Source organism: Hippichthys cyanospilos, chromosome 2, assembly GCF_059441005.1.
Source record: "Hippichthys cyanospilos isolate Australia breed blue-spotted pipefish chromosome 2, RoL_Hcya_1.0, whole genome shotgun sequence".
Classification (NCBI taxonomy): Eukaryota; Metazoa; Chordata; class Actinopteri; order Syngnathiformes; family Syngnathidae; genus Hippichthys; species Hippichthys cyanospilos.
The window spans coordinates 13,293,757-13,316,083 of NC_142370.1; the positions used below are offsets into that span (position 1 = coordinate 13,293,757).

The 22,327-nt window shown below is 41.2% G+C and overlaps 2 protein-coding genes across 4 annotated transcripts; both read left to right on the top strand.

The window, feature by feature from the left end:
* Positions 1–6,279: 6,279 nt before the first annotated feature.
* Positions 6,280–22,192, top strand: LOC148427426 (cyclin-dependent kinase 15-like). 3 transcript variants are annotated; one of them, XM_088408038.1, is made up of 14 exons: positions 6,280–6,655; positions 7,636–7,764; positions 7,883–7,977; positions 8,821–8,900; positions 9,860–9,954; positions 10,042–10,104; positions 10,237–10,360; positions 10,434–10,554; positions 10,776–10,869; positions 11,015–11,078; positions 12,302–12,350; positions 12,972–13,114; positions 13,192–13,330; positions 21,904–22,192. In XM_088408038.1, the coding sequence occupies exons 1-13, from the start codon at positions 6,479–6,481 to the stop codon at positions 13,302–13,304; spliced, it is 1,347 nt and encodes a 448-aa protein (XP_088264164.1). In that variant the 5' UTR covers positions 6,280–6,478; the 3' UTR covers positions 13,305–13,330; positions 21,904–22,192. The 3 variants fall into 3 exon arrangements, with proteins under 3 accessions (XP_088264164.1, XP_088264163.1, XP_088264165.1); XM_088408037.1 differs by lacking the exon at positions 21,904–22,192 and having other exon boundaries at positions 13,192–15,397; XM_088408039.1 differs by lacking the exon at positions 21,904–22,192 and having other exon boundaries at positions 6,513–6,655; positions 7,636–7,799; positions 13,192–15,397.
* Positions 17,505–19,602, top strand: LOC148427427 (frizzled-7-A-like). The gene has a single exon (XM_088408036.1). The coding sequence runs from the start codon at positions 17,628–17,630 to the stop codon at positions 19,263–19,265; it is 1,638 nt and encodes a 545-aa protein (XP_088264162.1). The 5' UTR covers positions 17,505–17,627; the 3' UTR covers positions 19,266–19,602.
* Positions 22,193–22,327: the final 135 nt, after the last annotated feature.

Genomic DNA, 22,327 nt, shown 5'->3' on the forward strand with positions numbered 1-22,327 from the left:
TATTTATTTTTGGGGGGGTGCAGCAATCAAGTTCTAATTACAAAGAAATGTATATTCACTTTGCAGCATAGCAGAACAAGCGCTACTTGCTACTTCCATGTTGATGAATCATGGGGTTGTGTTGCCACCGTAGGTCAGTGAGGTAAGTTTATTTTCAGTAAATTTAGTTTCAGTGAGATGAATGAGGTTTAATCAAAAAAAAAAAAAAGTACTCTCATTCAAAGATCGAAGAGAGCGAAAAGAGAGCGAAACCTCACTAGCTCAATGGCATGACTATCGCTGCCCACCGAGAATTTCACATCTCAGTTCTTGAAGGTAATCTTAGGTGTTATCATAAGAAGCTAGAAAAACAAGCACTGACTGAAAAACTGAGGGAGAGCAAGGATGTGTTTGACCTTTGTGCAGTAGTATTTTGTCCAATTCCTTGATCTTCACATTAAAAGTATTTTACATCAAATGGAAAACATTGAAAGAAAGCTGCAGGGAGCTGAAATTTCACCCAGATGGTGACAACAAGTTCAAAATGGCACGACTACTTTGTTATCACACGACTGAGCGTGTGCCATCCATTGGCTGAAATACTGCGAGGATGATTTGGAAAATGACCAAAAATGGACGAAAATACTGCACAGGGTTAAATGAGACACACAGAGAGAGAGAAGGGGGGGGGGGGCAGGAGCGAGAAACAAGACGGTTTCAAGGTTCGCATTTTATTTTCACTCCCACACAAACACACACTCTTACAAATACACGTGCATTGTCACACACGTTCTACCGAGACAAGGTCACTCATTCGCGCACAACAAACATCATGCTTCAGTGGCAAAGCTTTTAACGCTATTTTCTCTCTCCCTCCCAGGCGGTTGCTCTCCCGTCTCAATCCTGCGTTTATCTGACCTGCTCGCTCTTTCGTGAGGAAAATTAGCAAATCAATTACACCCCCTGAGCTCCCCCTTCCTCATTTCCTCCCCCGACTTCCTCCGCTTCTTCCGCGCGTCACGATGACGGTAGTGAGACTTGATGTGGAACACATGACATCAAAGTGGTCCTCTCTTTAACGGGTGCCTTGAAAAACATCCGGTCAACCGCTGAGGTAGTTTCGGCCAACCGCATGACATCGCGCTAAGGGAAATCATATTGATTGACGTATTGAGTAACCAATCGATGACACTGAATTCTTCTAACCTGTCGGTCGTGCACGTGTGCAAACAAGGAGGCTAACTAATTGCAATAACAGTACAACGGCGCTAAGCTAGTCAGTGGCGCAAGTTACCAGCAAAGTTTACCTCTCGTTGTTTTCACATTAAAAAACAAAATGTTGTTTTTCACACAACATCCTTCAAAAGTGAATTGTAACGTTCTGGGTTGTGTCAGATAAGACACTTACTTGGAGTTTTTACGTAGCCTGTGATTGGTCACCCTGTCGATCTCATTTGCATACATTCGAAGCTTTTATGTTATTACCATGTTCGAACATACGTTTCGGCTAAAGCCCATAATGCCACCGGATATTTGCACATATGCATAATCCGTGGCAGTTTTGGGAAAAAAAAGGCTAAAGAATATAATAATAAAATAATGAAAAATATGATTAACATTTGATCGTTTGATTTTCAAACTTCTTTTTACAATGTAGACAAAATATTTTAAAAATAAGCTTTTCTTCACTTGCCCATGCCCTTGCCATTGTGGGAGAAAATGCCGCGTTTTTAGCATTTCGTCTACAAGTCGGCAGATCGGCAGATCCACACTTTCATACAAGGCTGTTAAATGTGAAGAATCGATCATATGTACTTGTAGATTACAATGTAAAAACGTAGTCTTCTTTCTCATAAAGCCACCGTGAAAGTTAAAATACAAAATATTGTTTAGAATTGAGCTTACATTTTCAAAAATAGGTTTGAAAATCAAATAACCAAACATTGTGAATTCCTTCCATAATGCTAAATATTATGTGCTAGGGGCTGCACGATAATGTCCAAAATAATAATCACAATTATTTTGGTCAATGTTGAAATCACAATTATTAACCACGATAATCATGTTTGGTCAAACATAACTATTTACTGCCCTTTTTTAAACAAGTAGTACACTTACAAATAATAATAATAAAATCAAATAAATAAAGTAAATAAAACAACGGCATGCGGGACATGGCAAAAACTTGGCACACAGGGCAAAACAGCTAACTTACTTGCGTGCAAACCAATGAAAAAAAAAGACTACTGACAACCAAGCACATTATTTACTTTTAGGCAAATCTTAATCAATTAGCAGTCAAAATGTTATTTTCGGTCAAATCAAATTTGACAGCTAGCACGGTATATTTTAGTACTCGGGTGAGAAAATCAAGGCCATTTCACACTGGTAAATAATATGTTGGGGTCATTAAAAAGCAGAGGCTTTTGTCATGCAAACAGGAGGAAAATATTGCCGTCTAAAGGCTTTTAAGGTGGAATTGAAAACTGGACTCCCAGGAGTGTGCCGTAAGGCCAACTTCAGCGTCTTCCAAGCTCTTTTTAACCGACTTTTCATCTTTGCCCAGTGTGTGCCCAGGAGTTGTTTATGGTATTTGGGTCACGTTAGTCTTTTTCAAGCGAATCAGGTGATTGGACCGGCGAACCCCCATATATAAGCAATAGTTCATCCGTCATGTTTTCCGTGCGGTAAGGAAATTCCGGAAGATACGCATGGAAGGGGCATGGCTGCCAAAATGACAAAATTTGACGCGTGGAGCAGCGCGGATCCCGCGGACGCGTCAAGCATAAACCAAGCCTTGCTGCTGCCCTTTTCGCCGCTGCTGCAGGAATTGCTCACGTGCCATTTCTTAAGCTTAATAAAGTCTTAACATTGTGTTTGCCCCCTGGTGGTAGGGTGACAAAGTGCTTGATTTAACATGTAGCCATCTTTTTAAATATAATTTAAGTATATATTGCAGAAGTTCATCTTAATAAATCGTGGCAGCATGGCATGGCATAATTGGATAAAATGCTATATTTTTAGCATTTACTGTAGCCAACAAATATGTTCAAACATATTGTTTGCAAGTATGTTCAAACAGGTCTGCAAGTCAATTTTTTTGTTTTAAACCACACATTGGCTGCGCCATATTAGTCGTTCAATTGTCTTGGCCTTATTTGACTTGTGTGGTTGATTCAGACCTGCACAATCCGTTTCATTGCAGCAGGAGCCAAACAAAGCTTCTTTGTTCCACTCTGTACGTGATTACATTGTTTTGTCTACCGCCGCTTTCAGTCTTGTCACTTCTTATGCAGAACCATTCTTTTCAAACCAGGCACCATTGGATCCCGTAACTCTTATTCCTGATGCCACTATAGCAAACAAAGAAAACATGATTTGTTATTACATTTTCTTATGTTGACCTTCACTTGTGAAAATGACAACTTTATTCTCATATCGCAAATATTTCCTCAAGGGGAAGAACAACTCTCGATACTCATACTCAGACCCTTTGAAAAATTATGTAACGTTATGATTCTTACTTCGACTTTATTTTTCTTTGATGTGGCATTAATAGACCATCGGAATGTTTCCTTGGAGACACATCACGTGTCTCATTCGAGCAGTTTAAAAAAAAATCAGTTGAGTGGAAATATGGCAGCACACACATAAATGCACACGCGTACACGCTGACGATTAGAGTATGTGTGTGTGTTATGTGTGTGCGTGTGCGTGTGCGCGCGCGCCACGTTATTTAAATTGGCTGGAGGAGAAACGAGACAGACAGAAATCTCCCTCCGCCTGTCCCTTCTTCACACCCCACCTCCCCCACCCGTCTACTCGCTCCAGCGCTCGCCCTTTGTCCGCCATCCCCTCGTCCGTCTTCCTCCTTCTGCAATCGCCCCCGCCACGCCCCCTCCCCCCACCGCCTCCCGTCGTCCAATTACGTCCCTGTCGCTGCCTCATTTCTCATCTCGTTGCCAGGGGCTGTCACGTTGAACCGTCGAGGACGTTAAACCATTTCCTTCCTCGCGTCGCTCTCAGCAAAGCCATGTGCGTTAATAATGTCGACGGAAAAAACACAAACACATGAGATTTTGTGTCACGGGGTGAGGTGATCGAAAGGCTCCAGGAAATATTTAAATGCGATGTAATATGGTGTCATATTTGAAAACCGCACTTGTGTCCTCTGCTGCAGTGGTTCTCAAAGTGGGGTCCGCGGACTGTCCGTGAAATCATTTGGCTTGTTAATACAAATCATTGTTAAACTGCAATGCATCTTATTACTTATTACTATAATTAGTTACATTACAATATTACTCTATTTACAATGTGAGGCATTACATTATTGTTACATTATTACATTATTGTTACATTATTACCGGGAATATGGATTTGCCAGTATACGTGTGGCTCATTATGCTCATTACAAATCTAGGGGAAGGTTGCCTTAAGCCTAAAATTACTACAAATCATTTAATCTGTATTGTAAGCCTTTAAAGACATGACTGAGAAATATATATATATAATTTTTATTATTTTTAATTACATGTAATTTTTATATTAAAGTATTCATCGCTCTCCGATGAAGTAATCAATTCAACCAGTTTAATACAGTTTTAAAAAATGTAATCATTTTGAAAATTGTCAAAATGGGTTTAGTGTCTGCAATTGCTTTCTAACGAGGCTACGGAGCCAGCAAAGCATGAATTTATAATCCTGTTTTTGACTAAATAATTGTCAGCAACCTCTTTGGGGGAAATCGACCTGGAATTTACAATTCCAATTTTCTAAACTTGAGTATAGCTGAAAGGTAACAAATATATTTGTTGTCAAATTTAATTTGATGGTGAATAAAAAGGGCACTTATGTTCGGCTTAAATGTTTTTTTGTTTCTTTTGTTTCCGCAAACATTTGCAATGGGGTTCCTTGGAAATGTTGCTTTCTAAAAGGGGTCCATGACTCCAAAAAGTTTGAGAACCCCTGCTCTATTGAAAACTATTTTAGATGTGGACAAACATGGCGGATTGTCATTTTCAGTTGCACATTTGGGAATAAACTGCATATGTGACGTCCATTACATTAGCATTGGATTTTTCTAAGCAGTAAAATATATATTTAAAACATTTAAACTGTCTATTTTTCCCTGTTGAAATAAATAAAAATCCCATCAATTCCACAACCCTGATTAGAAAAAACAGAAAACTAGTACTATAAAACGAGTACTATAAATAAAAGATAAAAGAAACCCATTTTTTGTCACCGTTTAATTCATTTCTATGCATAGTGTGCTGCTCGTTGTGGAGTGTGCCATTTGACCACTCGGGGGCAGCATAAAACAAACAAAGAAATGGACATGGAGGTAGGAGACATCACAGCTCCTTACGAGTAATTTTCGTGATTCTTTTCAAAGTATAAAACATACACAACTGTGAGTACTATTATGTGTACTTTTTGTCATAATTTGTATTCAAATATTTTTTTGCTGAAAAGAAAGGCGTTAGTATTAGCGTTAAGCTAGTATGCTGGAAGCTAGGCAAGCTATCTGGTTGTTTTAAATAAGGTAACACAGCTCTTTTTTTTTTTAACGTAAACGTTTAATCAAACAACTTGAGGCCTCTTTAAAAATAAATAAATAAATAAACCTTTAGTGGTTCTTTCTGAGAAACCTCAGCTTTGTTGTGATGTTAGTTGAGTGAGTTAAAAAAAAAACTGAATTCATTGGGCACCTGCATCTCAAGGCTACACTTGTTTGAACATTAATGATGTTAATTTAAAAAAAAGAGAAACAAACTATAGGCCCGATGTTAACGCAGCTTCATATTGGTGTGAGTTTGACCTTTGAAGGCTGAAAGGATTCATTTAATTCCAGCATGCATGCGCGCACACTAAATGTTGGCTGTTTTGTTATGCGTAGTCATACTGCCCCCTGCCGGTAATTATTAAACATCCACCGTTTTGACCACATTAAAAACACGTAATTCACTTGGATGCAATAGGATTCCAAGGATGCGAGATGCCCGGAGCCAACGTTGGAAGACCCTAAATTGTGACTGCAAAAAGTCATCAGAAAAATAAATACTCAAAAGACCTTCAAAAATGCTCTCACTTGAAGTACAAAAACAGAGTATTTGTACTTTATTTCTTCCCAAGAGGTAAAGAAAATGATTGAATGTAAGTTGTGTCTGGTTTCAGATGTAAGGAGTAGAAGTAAAAAGTAATTGGAAAAAAAAATACTCAAAAAATGACCTTTAAACATTTTTTACTTGAAGTACAAAATCGGAGTATTTGTTCTTCGTTTCTTCCACAGAAAAGGACTGGATGGCTGTGAATGGCGAAAGTTCTTGACTGTTCCCACTGGAGAGCAGCAATATCCCATGTTGAATGACGCCGTTGTTCATTCCCTGAAGGGATGGAAAAGGGGGGAGTGCAAAAGCAGTCATGGGACCGTGTTTTCTCTCCTCCAAACAGCACGTTGGTCACATGAGCAGCAGAAGAATCTCAAAAAGAAATAGTGATGGACGCCTTGTCCCGCTGCATGAAGAGGTGCTGTTGTGGCGAGGTCAAGGAAGATGAGGGGGGCAAAGCACCGGGTGAGGGAGAGGAAGAGGTGGAGGAACAGGTGGAGGTGTTGAGAATGGAGGAAATGGGCGTCAAGCAAAGCAAGAGCTCTTCATCGCTGCCGGTTGCTGAGGTAGGCCTGTCTTGATCCAACTTTTATAGTCAAACTCATTTTACAGTGGATAGTGTGCTTCCAGAGTCATTTGAACGATGTCATATTTTCTGGAGTTGTCCGTTATGTGTTGCGGGATGGCAGGCCATCTAGTGGCAACTCCGTACCATTGAATGATGTTGTAGTGAATTGAAAAGTTTCATCGAGACTAAAACAGTCTTGTTTCTGCATTTTGTGGCACCTTGCCAAGAATCTATGTTGAAGTGAGTAGAGGAGTTCGTTTGTAAAAAACATGTGTTTTGCTTGTGACATTTTGGTGCCAAGGTACAATGCTGATGTGGGTAGGGTTTTATTTGGATAAAAGTAGTGCTTTGCCTCCATTTTGTGTCATCTTGTTGCCAATGAATATTGAAGTGAGCAGAGGAGTTTAATTCAGACAAAAATTTTACTCTGCCTCAATTTTGTGGCATCTTGGTGCCATTGTTCAAGTGAATTGAAGAGTTTTATTTGGAGGAAAATAGTTCTGTCTTCATTTTGTAATATTTTTGTGTCAAAGAACTATGTTGAAGTCAGAAGAGGAGTTTCATTTAGATAACAATGGTACTTTGGCTCCATTCTGTGGCAACCTGGTGCTAAGAAGCTATGTGACCCGAGGAGTTTTATTTAGCCAATGGTAGTGCTTTTCTGCCCTCTGGAGGCATTTAAAGTTATTCTCTTGTTTAGGGAAAGTGGGGTGTGTCACTTTCTTTTCACTATTGTTTATAGAACTTTCTCTTTCCCCTGTAAATATTGGCCGTAAAAGTTAATTTCCAAAATTCCCTAACTTACCGTGGAAACTGAATGAAAACTTTGCAATCAGTCCAAAATGTTCCTCCCCTTTGCAACGTAGCTGGGATAAATGCAAAATATTGATCGCTGGCCAGATGTTTTAAATTGCTTTCCTCTACAATTCACGTCTTTTGTGATTTAAGATTCAACTTTTCTTTGTCTGATTGGCCTAGCTGGACCCAGACAGTGGCCCGCAGCCACACTGGTTCCACACGCTGCAGATGCGCCGGCTTCGAGTGCAGCGAGGCCGTAGCAACAGTGACCCATGGAGCCAGGAGAACTGCCAGAACCCCTTTATCTGGGTCAGCTGACACACATCATCATTGTCATACCTCAGGTGATATTTAGTGGTACTATTGAAGTGCAGGCCTAATTTACAGACCCGTTTGCCTCTCTGTGTTTGTATTTATGTGATATCAGAAACCAGGACTTCAGTTTGGAACAGCCAACTCGTACGTGAGCCTGGAGAAACTTGGTGAAGGTTCATATGCATCTGTTTATAAAGGCATCAGCAGGTTAGAAATCACATGGCTGGCTGGCGAAAAAGGGGCTTGCTCTAATTACAGCAGATGCGGCAAAATATGTACAGTCTGCTGTATATATACACGTACTGTATATGCAGTCTTATCCTCATCTTAGCTGTCAACAACATTTTATAGTTCGCAGTGTATTTTTCCCCTATAGTGGAAGACAGTTAAAATGGTTTATTGAATAATAATGGTTGCTGACCCCTGCTCTGCGTAGAAATACTGAGACTAAAAAATTATCTTGTGCAAAGCAGTCTAACTGTGTGTACATATGGATTTTTTTTCTTTTGGTGTTTTGGCACAGTTAGAAATGTTTCAGCAGTTGTGGGAATGAACACAGTCAACTTCATTCTCAGTCAACTGAAGCAGCTCTCTTCATTCTCTTAATGTCACTGCAGGTGAGGCGTAAGCATAAAAGAGACTCACTAGAGTCCAAGTACGAGATCAGAGCAAATCAAATATATTTATAAGGAACTTTAATCATTTCAATGAATTGATTTTTGTAATCACACAGAGAGTTTGTCTTGGGCAATTGCCTTTTTTTTTACATGACAAATGAAAAATGATGAAATGAATCTGGCCTACTTTTTGTCACCAAATTGCCAGATGCGCCAAGCGTGCAGGAGCCACATATGTCGGAATGCCCAGGGGGGTATCTACCAAATGCTATCGTTTAGACAATGAATATGAATTTTGGTGGCATGGGACTTTTATTTGGAGTTATGATGTATTTTTGGATCATTAGTTCCACTCTCTGAATTACTGTGGTGATGGGTGCGCAGGGTTCTGATCATGATGATGTCGATGATGATGCTTTCTTGGTTTGTTGAGGATAAACGGACAGCTCGTGGCGCTGAAGGTGATCCAGACGAAGACAGAGGAAGGCATGCCGTTCACTGCCATCAGAGAAGGTGACTACTAATTAGCACCCCCCCCCCCCCCCCCACACACACACACACACACACACACACACACATCCCACACAGACTCACACATGAAACCCAGCACACGATTTCTGTCCATAGTAGCGGTTAATGGGTTTTAGAAGGATATGTATGACTGCATGGCCATTCCTTATTTACAGTGGTCCACATTCATTTATATTTTAATTTAAATGCAACATTTAATGGTACTAAAAACATCTTCTCATCTCAGTCTAGTCAATTCATTTCAGGTTCAACGTGGAAACTAAACCCAACTCATTCCATTTCCAAGGTGTATATTTAACTGCCTTTCTAAAAAAAAAAAAAAAAAAGTCCCAGGTCTTTATTTAATTATGTTCTGTATTTATTCTTCTAGTGTCAAGTAAAGGAGAGTAAGAAAATGTCTGGCACTGATTAAGTTAATAAACAAGAATCATTATTGTGCAGTATTTTGACCACTTTTGGGTCATTTTCACCCACATCATTCTCACAATATATTTTAGCCAAGGGAAGCACACTCCTGGTCTTGTGATAACTAAGTGGTTGTGTCAATTTGAAATGTCACCATCTTGTTGAAATTTCATCTCGCTGGTGTCTTCTTTCAATGCTTTCCCTTGGATGTGAAATGCCTTTGGTGTAAAGGCAAAACGCTGCACAAGGTTTATACTGTATTCGCAACGGTTTGCCCATGCTGCATTAAAAGATGAAAAAGGGAATCATCCTTTGTCTATTGTTCTCAAAGGCGGATGTTTTTATTCTCCAGCAAAAGTAAAAGAATTGGCCTCACTGTATTTTTGGACTAGGATGTATATCTGCCACCCGGCCCCCCCACACCCCTTTGCCTGACCCAGTGTGTGCCAGTGTCAGTGTCCAATTTTGTGATTCATTGACAATGTGACAATAGGACACTTCTTCTGGCGTGTGTGTTTGTGTGTTTGTGTGTGCAGCCTCACTGCTCAAAGGCCTGAAGCACGCCAACATCGTCCTCCTGCATGACATCATTCACGCCAGGGACTCTCTCACCTTCGTCTTCGAATACGTGGTGAGATGGCCTCAGAAGGTGTTGGCTTGCGCAAGGTCGCGGGGCTCGAGCGCCAGCAGACATTCGTATGCTCGTGTGTGATTGCAGCAGACGGACCTGGCCCAGTACATGAACCAGCATCCCGGCGGTCTGCACTCTCACAATGTGCGGGTAGGACTCCGCCTCATACATTCACCCTTTCGTTTTTCTTATTTCTTAAGCGGGCGTGAGTTGAATTTTCCATTTCAGAGATCGTAATGAGTACTACAAACACGTTTATCCTAGAAGAGTTTCTCCTCGTAGATCTTCATGTTCCAGCTGCTGCGCGGTCTCACCTTCATCCACGAGCGCCGGATCCTCCATCGAGACCTGAAACCTCAGAACTTGCTCATCAGCTACTTAGGAGAACTCAAACTGGCCGATTTCGGTTGGATCCTACACGTGGACGAGACCTGCCCAACGTCATGTTGCCCTAACGAGACGGACCCACTTTTTCGCAGGTCTGGCTCGCTCCAAATCTGTCCCCTGCCAGAGTTTCTCCTCAGATGTGGTGACGTTGTGGTACCGCCCTCCTGATGTCCTGCTTGGATCAACAGATTATTCGACAGCGCTGGACATCTGGTGAGTTCTAGCGCTGCTGAATGCTCACCAGAAACCTTTTATAACAAATTTAATCTCTAGTCAATTTGGTAACCGGCGGATGTGCTGTTACTTTAGCTAAACCCGAAACGGTATCTTGGCTAACCGTTTGGCAGTGCTAAAAAGTCAATGCAGTCACCGATATCCAATCGTATCCAAACTCATGACTTGCACTTGGGAAACGTTCTCCCACCTGTGTCCAGGGGCGCTGGTTGCATCTTTGTTGAGATGTTGCAAGGGGCGCCGGCATTCCCAGGAGTTACCGACGTGTTTGATCAGCTGCAGAAAATTTGGATGGTTGGTACAATCAACATTTGAATTGAAGGCCGCTTTAAAAAATCAAAGAATTTATTTTTTTTGGCACAACTGCACACAAGCTTCATGATCACTTGTGTAGCTGAGGTGAGCCTTCACAAAGGCGGTCACATTTATGTACTTGCAGGTGCTTGGAATCCCATCAGAGGATACTTGGCCTGGAGTCACCTGGCTGCCCAATTTTCATTCAGGTCAGTGTCGTCTTGTTATTGTGGCAGATTTTCATCTAAACTAATCCAACTTAATTAGACTGAACTTCATTCACATTCATACGTACACTGAGGTTGCGCCCCTAAAATGTTATATGCCACAAATGCTATAAATGCCACAAGACAGCAGGGATATACTACTTTAGTCCGAATGAAACTCCTCAACTCCTTTGAACAAAATCCATTGCCACCAAGATGCCACAAGGTGGTGGCAAAACACTACAAAATGAAGTTCAACTCACAGCAACATAGTTTCTATGACAACATTGCGACGTGCTGGCAAAGAAATAACATTGTTATTTATATTATTATTATTGTTATTATTATTACTGTTATCATCATCAACGTCTTTAATAATATGTTATTATTAGAAAATACAGTAGGTAGTTTTTACAATGCTGGATAGGTTTTTAAAAATTCACAAATAAGTGAATTTGAGTGCCAAACCAGGCATATAAACACATCTCATTATAATAATACATAACGGTATTTAATCGTTGTCCTGTGATATTTGTATGGGGTGGGGGTAGATCGGAATTGTTGTTTCTTCATTTCCAGGCTAAAATTATTTTCAAGAAATTGTACTCTAATGTGATTTGCGGAACGACAATAGTCATCCCTTATTATACTGTAGACTTATCGTCTATGGCAATGGTAAAGGGTAAATGGTACTTTGTTTATTTAGCAAGTTTCTATCCACCACAACTGGGGCGCGGTTCTTCTGCAGGTACTAAAATTAGTTTCCACTAGAAGGCGCTGTTGCCCCTGTCATTCCACTAGTCCGCAGAAGTCATCCAGTCCAGAGAAGCTGTTGCGGAAAAAAAACGTCATAAATAAAACAGTAGTTTTACTGGTGCTCTTCCTCTAACGTGGAGAAATGTCATGCATTAGTTGATAAACATAGTGGAAAACCGTATCTAGCAGTACTTCAAGTGGGGAAAAAAATAAGTGCCGATACTCCCCTTATTCGACTGTCGCTGGGTCGCAGTCACCTTACCTACTTAAAAAAATAGATAACAGGCAATAAATAAAGACATTTTGCCTAAATTTGGAATGTCTGAATGTATATGAATGCACCTCATGTCTCATGCACTCCGCAAGATTGCAACATTTTTGTTAGTGGCTCGCTGACAAAGATTTAAGCTTGAGATGAATAATTCAGCAGTTTAAGCTTAAATTTTCAAGTGTTATTGTTTTTTTTCCAGATTGGTCCCTCCCCTCTAAAGCGAAGCCAATTCGCTCTGTGTGGAAAAGGTGAGAAAGGACACAAAAGAAATTTAACTAGAGCTTAATAATTTAATGACACTATTATCATTATTATTATGATGGTTGGGAACACACGGCTAGACAATCATCACTGTAGTGCATACTTTTTTGAGGGGAGCGATTTGTTAGGAAGAACTTGACATGGAACTTGACATGTCTTTTGCTGCAGTTCATTGCACTTGTGAGTAAAACACCTGGTTTTTTTTGGCTTCTTCATGTGGACACTTTTTGACTCTGTCTACAACGGTAGCTTTTTTGTTGTTTTGTTGTTGTTGTTTCATGGTGGTGCTCAGCTTTAGAAGAATGTTATCGTTTCAGCAGCCACATGGCCCAGGCGCAGTTTCAGTCAACAAAGCCGCTTCACTTCCTGGTTAGAAGTCTAGCCACTAAAAAACTTATATTTGATAAGAAACTGAATTCCCAAAGATAAATCCCGAATTGTATCATTGTACTGTATATGTATTTATATAACTTTGGAAAGTTTAAAATTTCATGATATGGGCCCTTTAACAGACACATAATCTAACTCCCTGCTCATGAATTGTCATTCTAACTAACGTTCCAGCGACATCTCGGGTTATCGAAACTGATGTGGTTTACCTGGATCAGGTTGAGTCGACTCCCAAACAAAACAGAAGACCTTGTCCAGAAGATGCTGATGCTGGCACCCGCAGACCGCATCCCGGCACCAGATGCCCTGCAGCACTCTTATTTTAGCACCTTACCGTCAGCCGTCATGCACCTGAAGGACAGTAAGTAAGAGCCAATCCCGTCACGCCGCGTCTGCTCATCGCGATCATGTCGCATCCTATGTCATTTTATTTTCCAGCCGTGTCCATCTTCAAGGTGCCCGGCGTCCATCTGGAGACAGAGTTCCGTGACACGTTAAATCCTAGCGGGCGAATCCGGCCTTCGCTTTTGCCGGCCGCCAGGTTTTGGTGACATCTTCAACCCGAGATCAGCAATCGGTAAGCATGGGGGACACGAGACATATCGTATGTCTTCGCTCAGACTGGAGTTCCTATTTTCAGGACTTGTGACTTGCTTACCTAAAACTTGGGAACGACTTGACTTCGGACTTGGTGACTCAACTTAGACTTGAATTACGTAAATAACAAGTCGTCTTGTTTATAATTTGAAATCAGCATTTCAACGCAGTTTGCCCTTTTAGTTAGAAAATAAAGCACCAACAACGGCAGAAGCAACTCCCAAGTTTGTCCATGACGTTGGCAAAAATAGGAGGGCAAAATGAATGGTTTGCGCCTCACACTAATGACAATGTCTATCGTCATTCAAAAATGCAAACAGGTAAGCTAAGCTTACAGTTTAGCTAACGACAACTACTTTCAACTGTGGCAGTCCATTTGCATGGTCATGCAGCCCCACCCTCCACAATAGACCCCCTATTTGTTTTGCCATGAAATGTCAAAATGTATCATATTTGACACAAACTGTATGCAAGCCAAAGCTTTTGAAGAATGATGAAAGCATGTTTTTGAAACGTTTTCCAAACGCAAAGGGAAATCTTCTGCTGGATGCGAGATGCACCCTAGAATAATCGCATATTTAATTTTGCTCTCTTAGCGTCTGTTAGCATCTCTTAGCAGATGCTCAGTTCCGTCCTCAAGAGTCATTATGAATAATTAATCTCATTTGTGTGGAAAATAAACTCTATTCATTATTGCCAAGGCTCTGTATTTCTTACAAGCAAAATATGTCAGTAACCGCAAGAAGAAAACATTTGAACTGACTCGGAGACAAACAAATTCAACATTAGCATGGCGGAGCGGTAGCGTGATACTGGTTTGCGCAAAAAGTAAACTTCTAAACACAACCACTTCCAGTTATTTCAAAGGAACCAGGGACAGAATACTCAGTATCCTGTCCCTGTCTGTATTGTTGGTGTTTTACATGTTTGTGCTGTTTCTAAAGTAACAGCCATTTGATGACTGTGATGGAAATGCTCATTTCCGTTTGGCCTTTTTTGAACAGGAGTTTAGCATTCAGCTATATTCTCAGAATTATGCTAGAATAACGGAAACATCAGAGATGTCTTTTTATGAATAGAAGTTTGAAAAAACATCTATGACAAACGGCTATGACAAGAAGACTTTGCCTTTTGCTCGGAGAAGTGTTAGCTTGCTGTTTAGCTAAACACTGAAAACGATAGCTCCAAAAAAAAAAGTATTACGTTACGCCTTTAGCGTGAAAAGTTTCAAACGATTGTGATGGTGATGCTTTTGCATTGAACCATAAGTTAGTATTATTCAAGATTTAAGCTAGCCTAATGATACTGACAAAGAAGCTGTGTAAAAAGTACTTTTAGTGAGTATTTGGTGCAACTTTGCTTCTCTGTTTGAGAAAGTTAGCTAGCTGTGGAATTAAAAACTGAAACAAAAATGCAGCTATCGCCAAAAAAACAAAAACAAAGATGACAGCATTTTCTACATGACAAGCTTATATTTATACCTGTATGCGTGGTATGTTGATTATATTAATATGACTGGACTGGGAGCACATCCAATGTCACGATTCGGTAAAGTTCCTACTTTGTCATAAATCTGTTCTATTCGTCAGTCCGCGTGCGGGTGTTTATTTGAACACGTTACTGACTAATCAAAAAGATTGAAAATGTCTTTTTTTGTTGATGCAATGTTAATAGCGAAACAAACATGCCATTTTGGGGTCTCCTCAAAAGGGATGATTTTTACACTTTTCCATTTTTACACTTTTCCATTGATATGTATGTATATTTTAAGTTTTGTATTTGCACTTCAATCGATAGTGCTACTTTGCCTTGTACGCAATTTTCACATACAGTACATATAGTACAAAGGCAAACCGTTTTCCCGTCTGGTTTGTTTGGTTTCCACGTAAAACTTGACGGCAATGTCAAACAAACGTGTTTTTGCACAAAAAGTTGTTTCCATGGAACGAGTTGATTCATTAACACATTACCATTTGTTTGGATCCCTTGACTGACATGAAGTGGCGCAAAGTTCGGAGAGATAAAAGAGGAAGAAGCTTTATGTGAATATTTTACTGCCTGTTTGTTTTTTCGGCGGATCTCTGATCTTATCCGTTGAGCAAAGACACTCAAACAATGTCAACATAAATAAACATTAGCCTTTGATTTTTGCCCTCAGATGATTGTGACAATTGACAAGTTTGATTACAATGATTTTTTTTTTTAATATCTTTTATTTTGAGATCCCGTAGGGTTTTTCTGCTGTGTTTTGAAAACAACGAAAAAGAAAACTTATTCGCCAGTTATTTTGGGTAAAATGTTTGTTTTTGCGTTCGTAAAGTTAAAATGCATGCAGTCAAGAATGTGTCGGTGCAAAGTGTGGGAGCTCATGCGGAACGAGGTCTTTCAGGGTGTTCTGCTGACAGTGAACGTAGACGGAGATTTGTTTTTCTTTCTTTTTATTCCACATACAAGCCTAATATGTTCCTACTTTGTTAAAGTTTCCACGTCTGAAGGTGGCCCCTAGAACTTTCCCAGTCTTCTTTTCATGCCTCCAAGTGTCTTTGTCCTCATTCAGCTGCTCTTGTTTTGCATATATCGCATTTATCTCATTTTCTGGCCTCTCTACTGACCTGTAGCCAGGGCTCAATTGTGCCTGTCGTCTAAGAGTTCATGCGGGCCTCTTTCTTGCGGCTTGTCATGTTAATGTGTTCAAATGGGATTGTAATAGGTTGGTGATACCAAAGCTACGACTCTCCAACAGAGGCCGGATTAAGGTTTTTTTTCTTTCGTGTGTATTTATGTCGTTTGTTTTGTTCCTTTGTAAAAACTCTTCTGTAAATTCCCAGTTTGTGTGTCCTAAGTTACATTTGCTCTTCTGGCCACATAAAGTATATCCAATTCCAAATGCGGGTTCAGGTTTTTAAGTTGCGAATATTTTCCAACAAGGAAACGGTTGCAGCAGGCAAGATGAATGCAATTGCTAACTGCTACATGTTTAGCTGGTAATTGGATTACTTCTCTCATACCTTCACTCATGTGGACACGAGTACAAAAAAAAAAATCTAAACTATTAAATCGATGGGAAAAAAAAAAACTTTTCAAATGCACCTTAAACTGACCGTGATCTACTTTTTAAAAATTGGATTAAAATTGTCTGATTAGAGGTGCAACAATTAATCAACGTTTAATTGAACATCAAAGTCGTCGATCATTCATTTTTGAATTATCTTGATTTATTTGAGTTTCCCAAATCCTCAGAATTTCAGGCTCTTCATTGAAGCAGACTGATTATTTGAGCGTCGAATAAAAATGTTTGCTTTTACTTTGCAAAGCTACAATCATTTTTTTTTTTGTGCGTGTTTCCTGAAATGTGAAAGATCACACCACTAACTCAACAATAAAGTTTGTGCATTTTCTGTCCTCTCATTTTGAAAACAAACGTCCTATTTTCAAATATAGAGATGCAAATTAAAACGTACTTTTTGCATTCGATTCATTGACTAATCAACAAAATATTCGCCCATTGATTTTTTTTTCAAGAAATAACGGCAGCCCTACCGGCAAACTATTCCATTGGAATTTATCTACACATTTCATAAAATGAATTTCGATAGTAAAAATAATCTCAAAATGGTCGTTATTTTATCAACGGATAAAAAATAGACGTAATCCCGGGTTCGCCCCGGGATAGACGAGTCAAGTATTCATCTATCAAAAGTGCATTTTTTGATCCATCAGATTAAAAAAATAAAAAAATAAAAAGCCGATGCCGATAGTCATTGAAAAAAAATAATAGCGGGCACGGCCGATAATCGATCCGTTCCCGGTTTCATGTTGGGAATCTCGGCCGCGTCTCGTGTTGTTCTGAAGTGTCTTGTTGATCTTCGCAACGGTCCGACCTGTTTTTATGCCCAACACATATGCACAAGAACTCAAAGTCTTTCATCAGCTCATCTTGAAGGCGGCAGCGCTTCTGTTCCACTGTCTATAGCGCCGCCTCCTAAGCCATTGGATGACACCAAAGAGGTGAACAAAGCTTCCAATTGGTGCAGAGCATACTGAGTCTCGAGGCACCCCCCATGTTGGAGCAGTGGGGGGCGCCTGGAAACAGACCACCGAGCTTCATACTCACAGAGGACGGGGACATGAAAAACAGTACGCATTGAGCAACAAAGACCATTTTGCATCTGAAAGCTGTGTGCGCAGCGCGGCTTAAAGCCGGGCCATGCAGCGGTGACGAGCCGGTCGGCGGAACTACTATTCCCTCTGTTTGGGTGGATCGGACCCTCATAGCGATGTGGGGGGGCTGGCCCTGGTGGCTGAGCTATGCCTTACCCTTGCTCGTCCCACAATGTTCAGCTCAGAAACAGGGGGGCTTTTGGATCCCGGAACACGGATTTTGCCAGCCCGTCTCCATCCCGCTGTGCACCGACATCGCCTACAACCAGACCATCATGCCCAACCTGCTGGGCCATTCCAACCAAGAAGACGCCGGGCTGGAGGTTCACCAGTTCTACCCGCTCGTCAAAGTCCAATGCTCGCCGGACCTCAAGTTTTTCCTGTGCTCCATGTACGCGCCGGTGTGCACGGTTCTGGAGCAGGCCATCCCGCCTTGCAGGTCATTATGCGAACGGGCCCGGCAGGGCTGCGAGGCGCTGATGAATAAATTTGGCTTTCAGTGGCCTGAGAGGCTGCGCTGTGAAAACTTCCCCGTCCACGGCGCCGGAGAGATCTGCGTGGGTCAGAACACATCCGAGGGTGACGCTCCCACGCCGGTCCCCACGCCGACGCCGTTGAACTTTCAATCCAAAAGCTCAGGCGGCCTAGCCTTCTCCTGCCCGCCGCCGCTGGAGGTTCCGTCCTATCTCAGCTACCGCTTCCTCGGCGCCAAGGACTGCGGCGCCCCCTGCGAGCTCTCGGCGCCCAACGGTCTGATGTACTTCAGGGGGGAGGAGCTAAGGTTCGGGCGGGTCTGGGTCGCCGTCTGGGCTGTCCTTTGCTGCCTCAGCACGCTCTTGACCGTCCTCACATCCGCGGTGGACGCCCAGCGGTTTCGCTACCCGGAGAGACCGGTGGTCTTCCTCTCGGGTTGCTACTTGATGGTGGCGCTGGTGTACGTCACCGGTTTCCTGCTCGGGGACAAAGTTGTCTGCGTGGACAAGTTCAAGGCGGACGGTTATAAGATGGTGATTCAAGGCACCAAAAGAGAGGGCTGCACCATCCTCTTCGTGGTGGCTTACTTTTTCAGCATGGCAAGCTCCATCTGGTGGGTCATCCTGTCACTCGCCTGGTTCTTGTCGGCAGGCATGAAGTGGGGCCACGAGGCCATCGAGGCTACGTCACGCTACTTCCACCTGGTGGCGTGGACCGTGCCGGCGTTGAAAACCGCCACCGTCCTGGCGTTGGGACGGGTGGAGGGCGACCTTCTGACCGGCGTGTGCTACGTGGGTGTGTATGACACGGACGCCCTCCGGGCCTTCGTGCTGGCCCCTCTCTTTGTCTATCTCCTCGTGGCCACTTGCTTTCTGTCGGCCGGCTTTGTGTCGCTCTTTCGCATCCGCACCGTAGTGAAGCTCGCCGGCACTCGGACGGATAAGCTGGAGAAGCTGATGGTGCGCATCGGTGTGCTCAGCGTGCTCTACACGCTCCCCGCCACCGCTGTGGTGGCCTGCCACTTCTACGAGCAGGCCCTGCGCCCGCGCTGGGAGCGCACGTGGCGCGCGCAGACCTGCAAACGCTTCGCTGTGCCGTGCCCGTCAGGGAATTGGGCTCCTCAGGCGCCGGACTTCACCGTGTTCTTGATCAAGTACCTGATGACCATGATAGTTGGGATAACATCAAGTTTCTGGATCTGGTCTGGAAAGACTGTGCAGTCCTGGCGCCGGTTCTATAAGAAACTCAGTGGCTCAGAGCTGGGCGATACCACACTTTAGTGATGTTTGCAAGCAGGATTATATACCTTTTCATTTGAGGGCCCTATATAGAAAAAAATGGGATGAAAGGGCAACTTTGAAATTCTTCAAATTCAATTCAGTAAAGACACTGTAATCGATCAATCAAGCCTTGCGTATTTAAGGCTCCAATTTTCTACATGTATGTTTTTTTCCGTAGAGTATTTTTGCGGATCACCGAAAGTTTGAGGAGCAACTTTCTAATTTTGTGACCCTTTTCTTTAGCCATGCGGGTGAATCCCAAAAAACTGAAGCAAGTGTTTTTATTAAATAATAAATAGTCAGACATTATTACCAATTGATTTTCCTTTTGTATTCTTCACAATTTAGTCTTTAAAATTCTCACTGTGCAAAATGTATGTGTTTATCTCGACGAAAGGTTAATAATAATAATGATAAGAAGAAGAATGATAAGAAGAAGAAGAATAACAGTAGATGTGATCAGTTATTTAAAAGTCACAATAAATGACTGGATGTCTTTATGTTTGACATAACCTGATAGACCCCTGGTCTGGGTGGGAGGCCAAGTTCAGGGGCAGACATGAAAATTGAAGTGCATGTGAGAGCTGTCGGTCTAGTGAATGCTAAATTTAACTTTTAAAAAAACGCCCCAATGGCATCTTCGATAAAGGTAGAGTGATTTGGACTTTATCTAAGGAGGACTTTGCTGACCACAGAAGCAGTTCAAGACATTTGGGCTTCCAAATTATTTGAAAAGTAAACCTTCTCATTCTACTTTTTTTTTTTCTACCTTCTATTTTATGCCACATATTCATCAGTAATATTTAACCAACAATCATAGGCTTGATTAGTTCAGCTTACAGATCAATGTACAAGATTTATCCTATGATTTTATAAATAAATTTACTCCATCATAGGATTGCAGGGAACATGGTTGCAAATCTGCTAATGTTGTGCTAATGTAAACATACGGACTGTATGTAAAAAAAATAAATTAAAAAAATAACTATTTTATTCTGATTATATGCATAACAGGGTTGAATGAGATAGAGAAACACATTAAAGTAAGTCTAACTATTTGATAAAAATCAGAAAAATAGAAGCGAGGACAAACCTTTGTTCTACCAGCGTTTCATGTGATTGCAAAAAAAGTTATGGTGACAAAGTTGCCTGCATATTGTGGGACACGCGTCCATGAATAATAATAATTATTTGAAATGTTCTGTTTTAAATAAGCGTTTTTGAAATAAACAAAGCAAAGCAAATATATATATATATATATATATATATATATATTTTATATATATATATATATATATATATATATATATATATATTTTTTTTTTTTTTTTATATATATATATATATATATATATATATATATATATATATATATATATATATATATATATATATATATATATATATACATTTGCTTTGTTGTGCAGGTTAATCCCAAGAACCTGAATAATTTGACATTCTTAAGAATAATCATTATTATTATTATTATTATTATTATTATCCATCCATTTTCTTCACCACTTGCTAGTCCCTATCCCATTTGTCTTTGGGCAGCAAGCATTATACATCCAGAACTGGTTGCTTGCCATTACTACAGTTAGTAGGTTTTAATGCATCGATGGCCTTTTTTCTTTCTAAGTTTGAAGTGTACGCCCGCATTTGAACGCACCATATGTCTTGTCCTCATGTTAGCGGTTAGACTTTTGCCATATCATAAAATGACAGCCTAACTGACAGGCGGTTTCTTCGCGTCCTTAATTAGTTTTTGAATATGATAGTGTTAATGTTAGTACCTATATAATGTGATGGCAATAAGTTGGGATAAAGGAGTCCTTCGGAGGTGTCAAAGGAAAAACTGAGCAAAATCTTCAAAATAAAAGCCTAAGACTATTGCATTGCCATCCATGCGTCGTTGGTGTGGTTATTATAATGCTGACTGAAGTAGCGCCTCGTAGCATGTTTTTGCAGCGCTTGACGTTACCCCGAAACTCCAAAACTCCGGGTCCCTACTTTGGTCCCTGTATCACAATCCCAGCATTGCCAAGCTTAATGGTGGTGCAGGTGACACGACAATGTACCCTGCACCTGAATGGCAACCAGTCCAGGGTGTCCTTCCTCTCAAACAAAATCCCCACCTCATGATAGACATGTTTAAAAAATGAAGGGGCAAAGTATTTACGATCAAATACGTGCGCAATCCGCGAGTCAGTAAAAGTCACGGAGGGACAAGTGTGGCCTTCCAACTTGAGAGAACCACAGGCACAGCGTCGTATGCTGGCCGGTGATGGCTACAAAGTGTTGCTGTTTGGCCGCCGATGAGAGAGAGCCAATGAGGTGAACAATGTGAGGTGGAAACGTTCCCCGGTGTTTATAAACTCCATTGTCCCATACGGGAAAAGAGCAATTAAAGCGACGCTTTTATGTTGAGGTGTCGCACTGGGGTGGTCGCTTTGAGCAATCATGTTTGACCTGCGGCCTCTCTTTTTATACGTAATGTGGCTGCAGGTGCGTAGAAAGATAGAATACAGTTGTGCCGTAGTGAAACAATGAGGCCAATTTCTTTATTTTTGCTGTAGATTGCAAACATTTGGGTTTGACATCAAGAAGACAAACATAAACATTCAGCTTTTATTTCCAGGCCTTAACATCCGATTGGATACACAACTGAGACCATAACGTGACTTGCTTTGTCCAAACTACGGCTCGGGGGACCATTTGCCGCCCGCCCACTGTTCGTAAGTGGCCCACAGCACTTACTGAAAATTACATCTGATACTAAAAAAACGTGTTTTATTGCTCTACAGCTTTAGTAAGTATACCAAGATTCAAACTATTATCATTGAAATAAACAATCAACAACATTTCTCTTTATCGCTCTGTCACATTCTCAGCCTTGATATTTTTTTTCAACTCAAATTTTAACCGCTGATTGACTGAATCCATCCACAAGGTGTGTCAAAGAGACCAAAATATTCCTTCAGTCCTTTTTTGACCATTCTTGTGTTATTTTTGACCCAACGGTTTTTAGAGTGTAATTTCAAATCCTAGCAGTAGAAACCCTA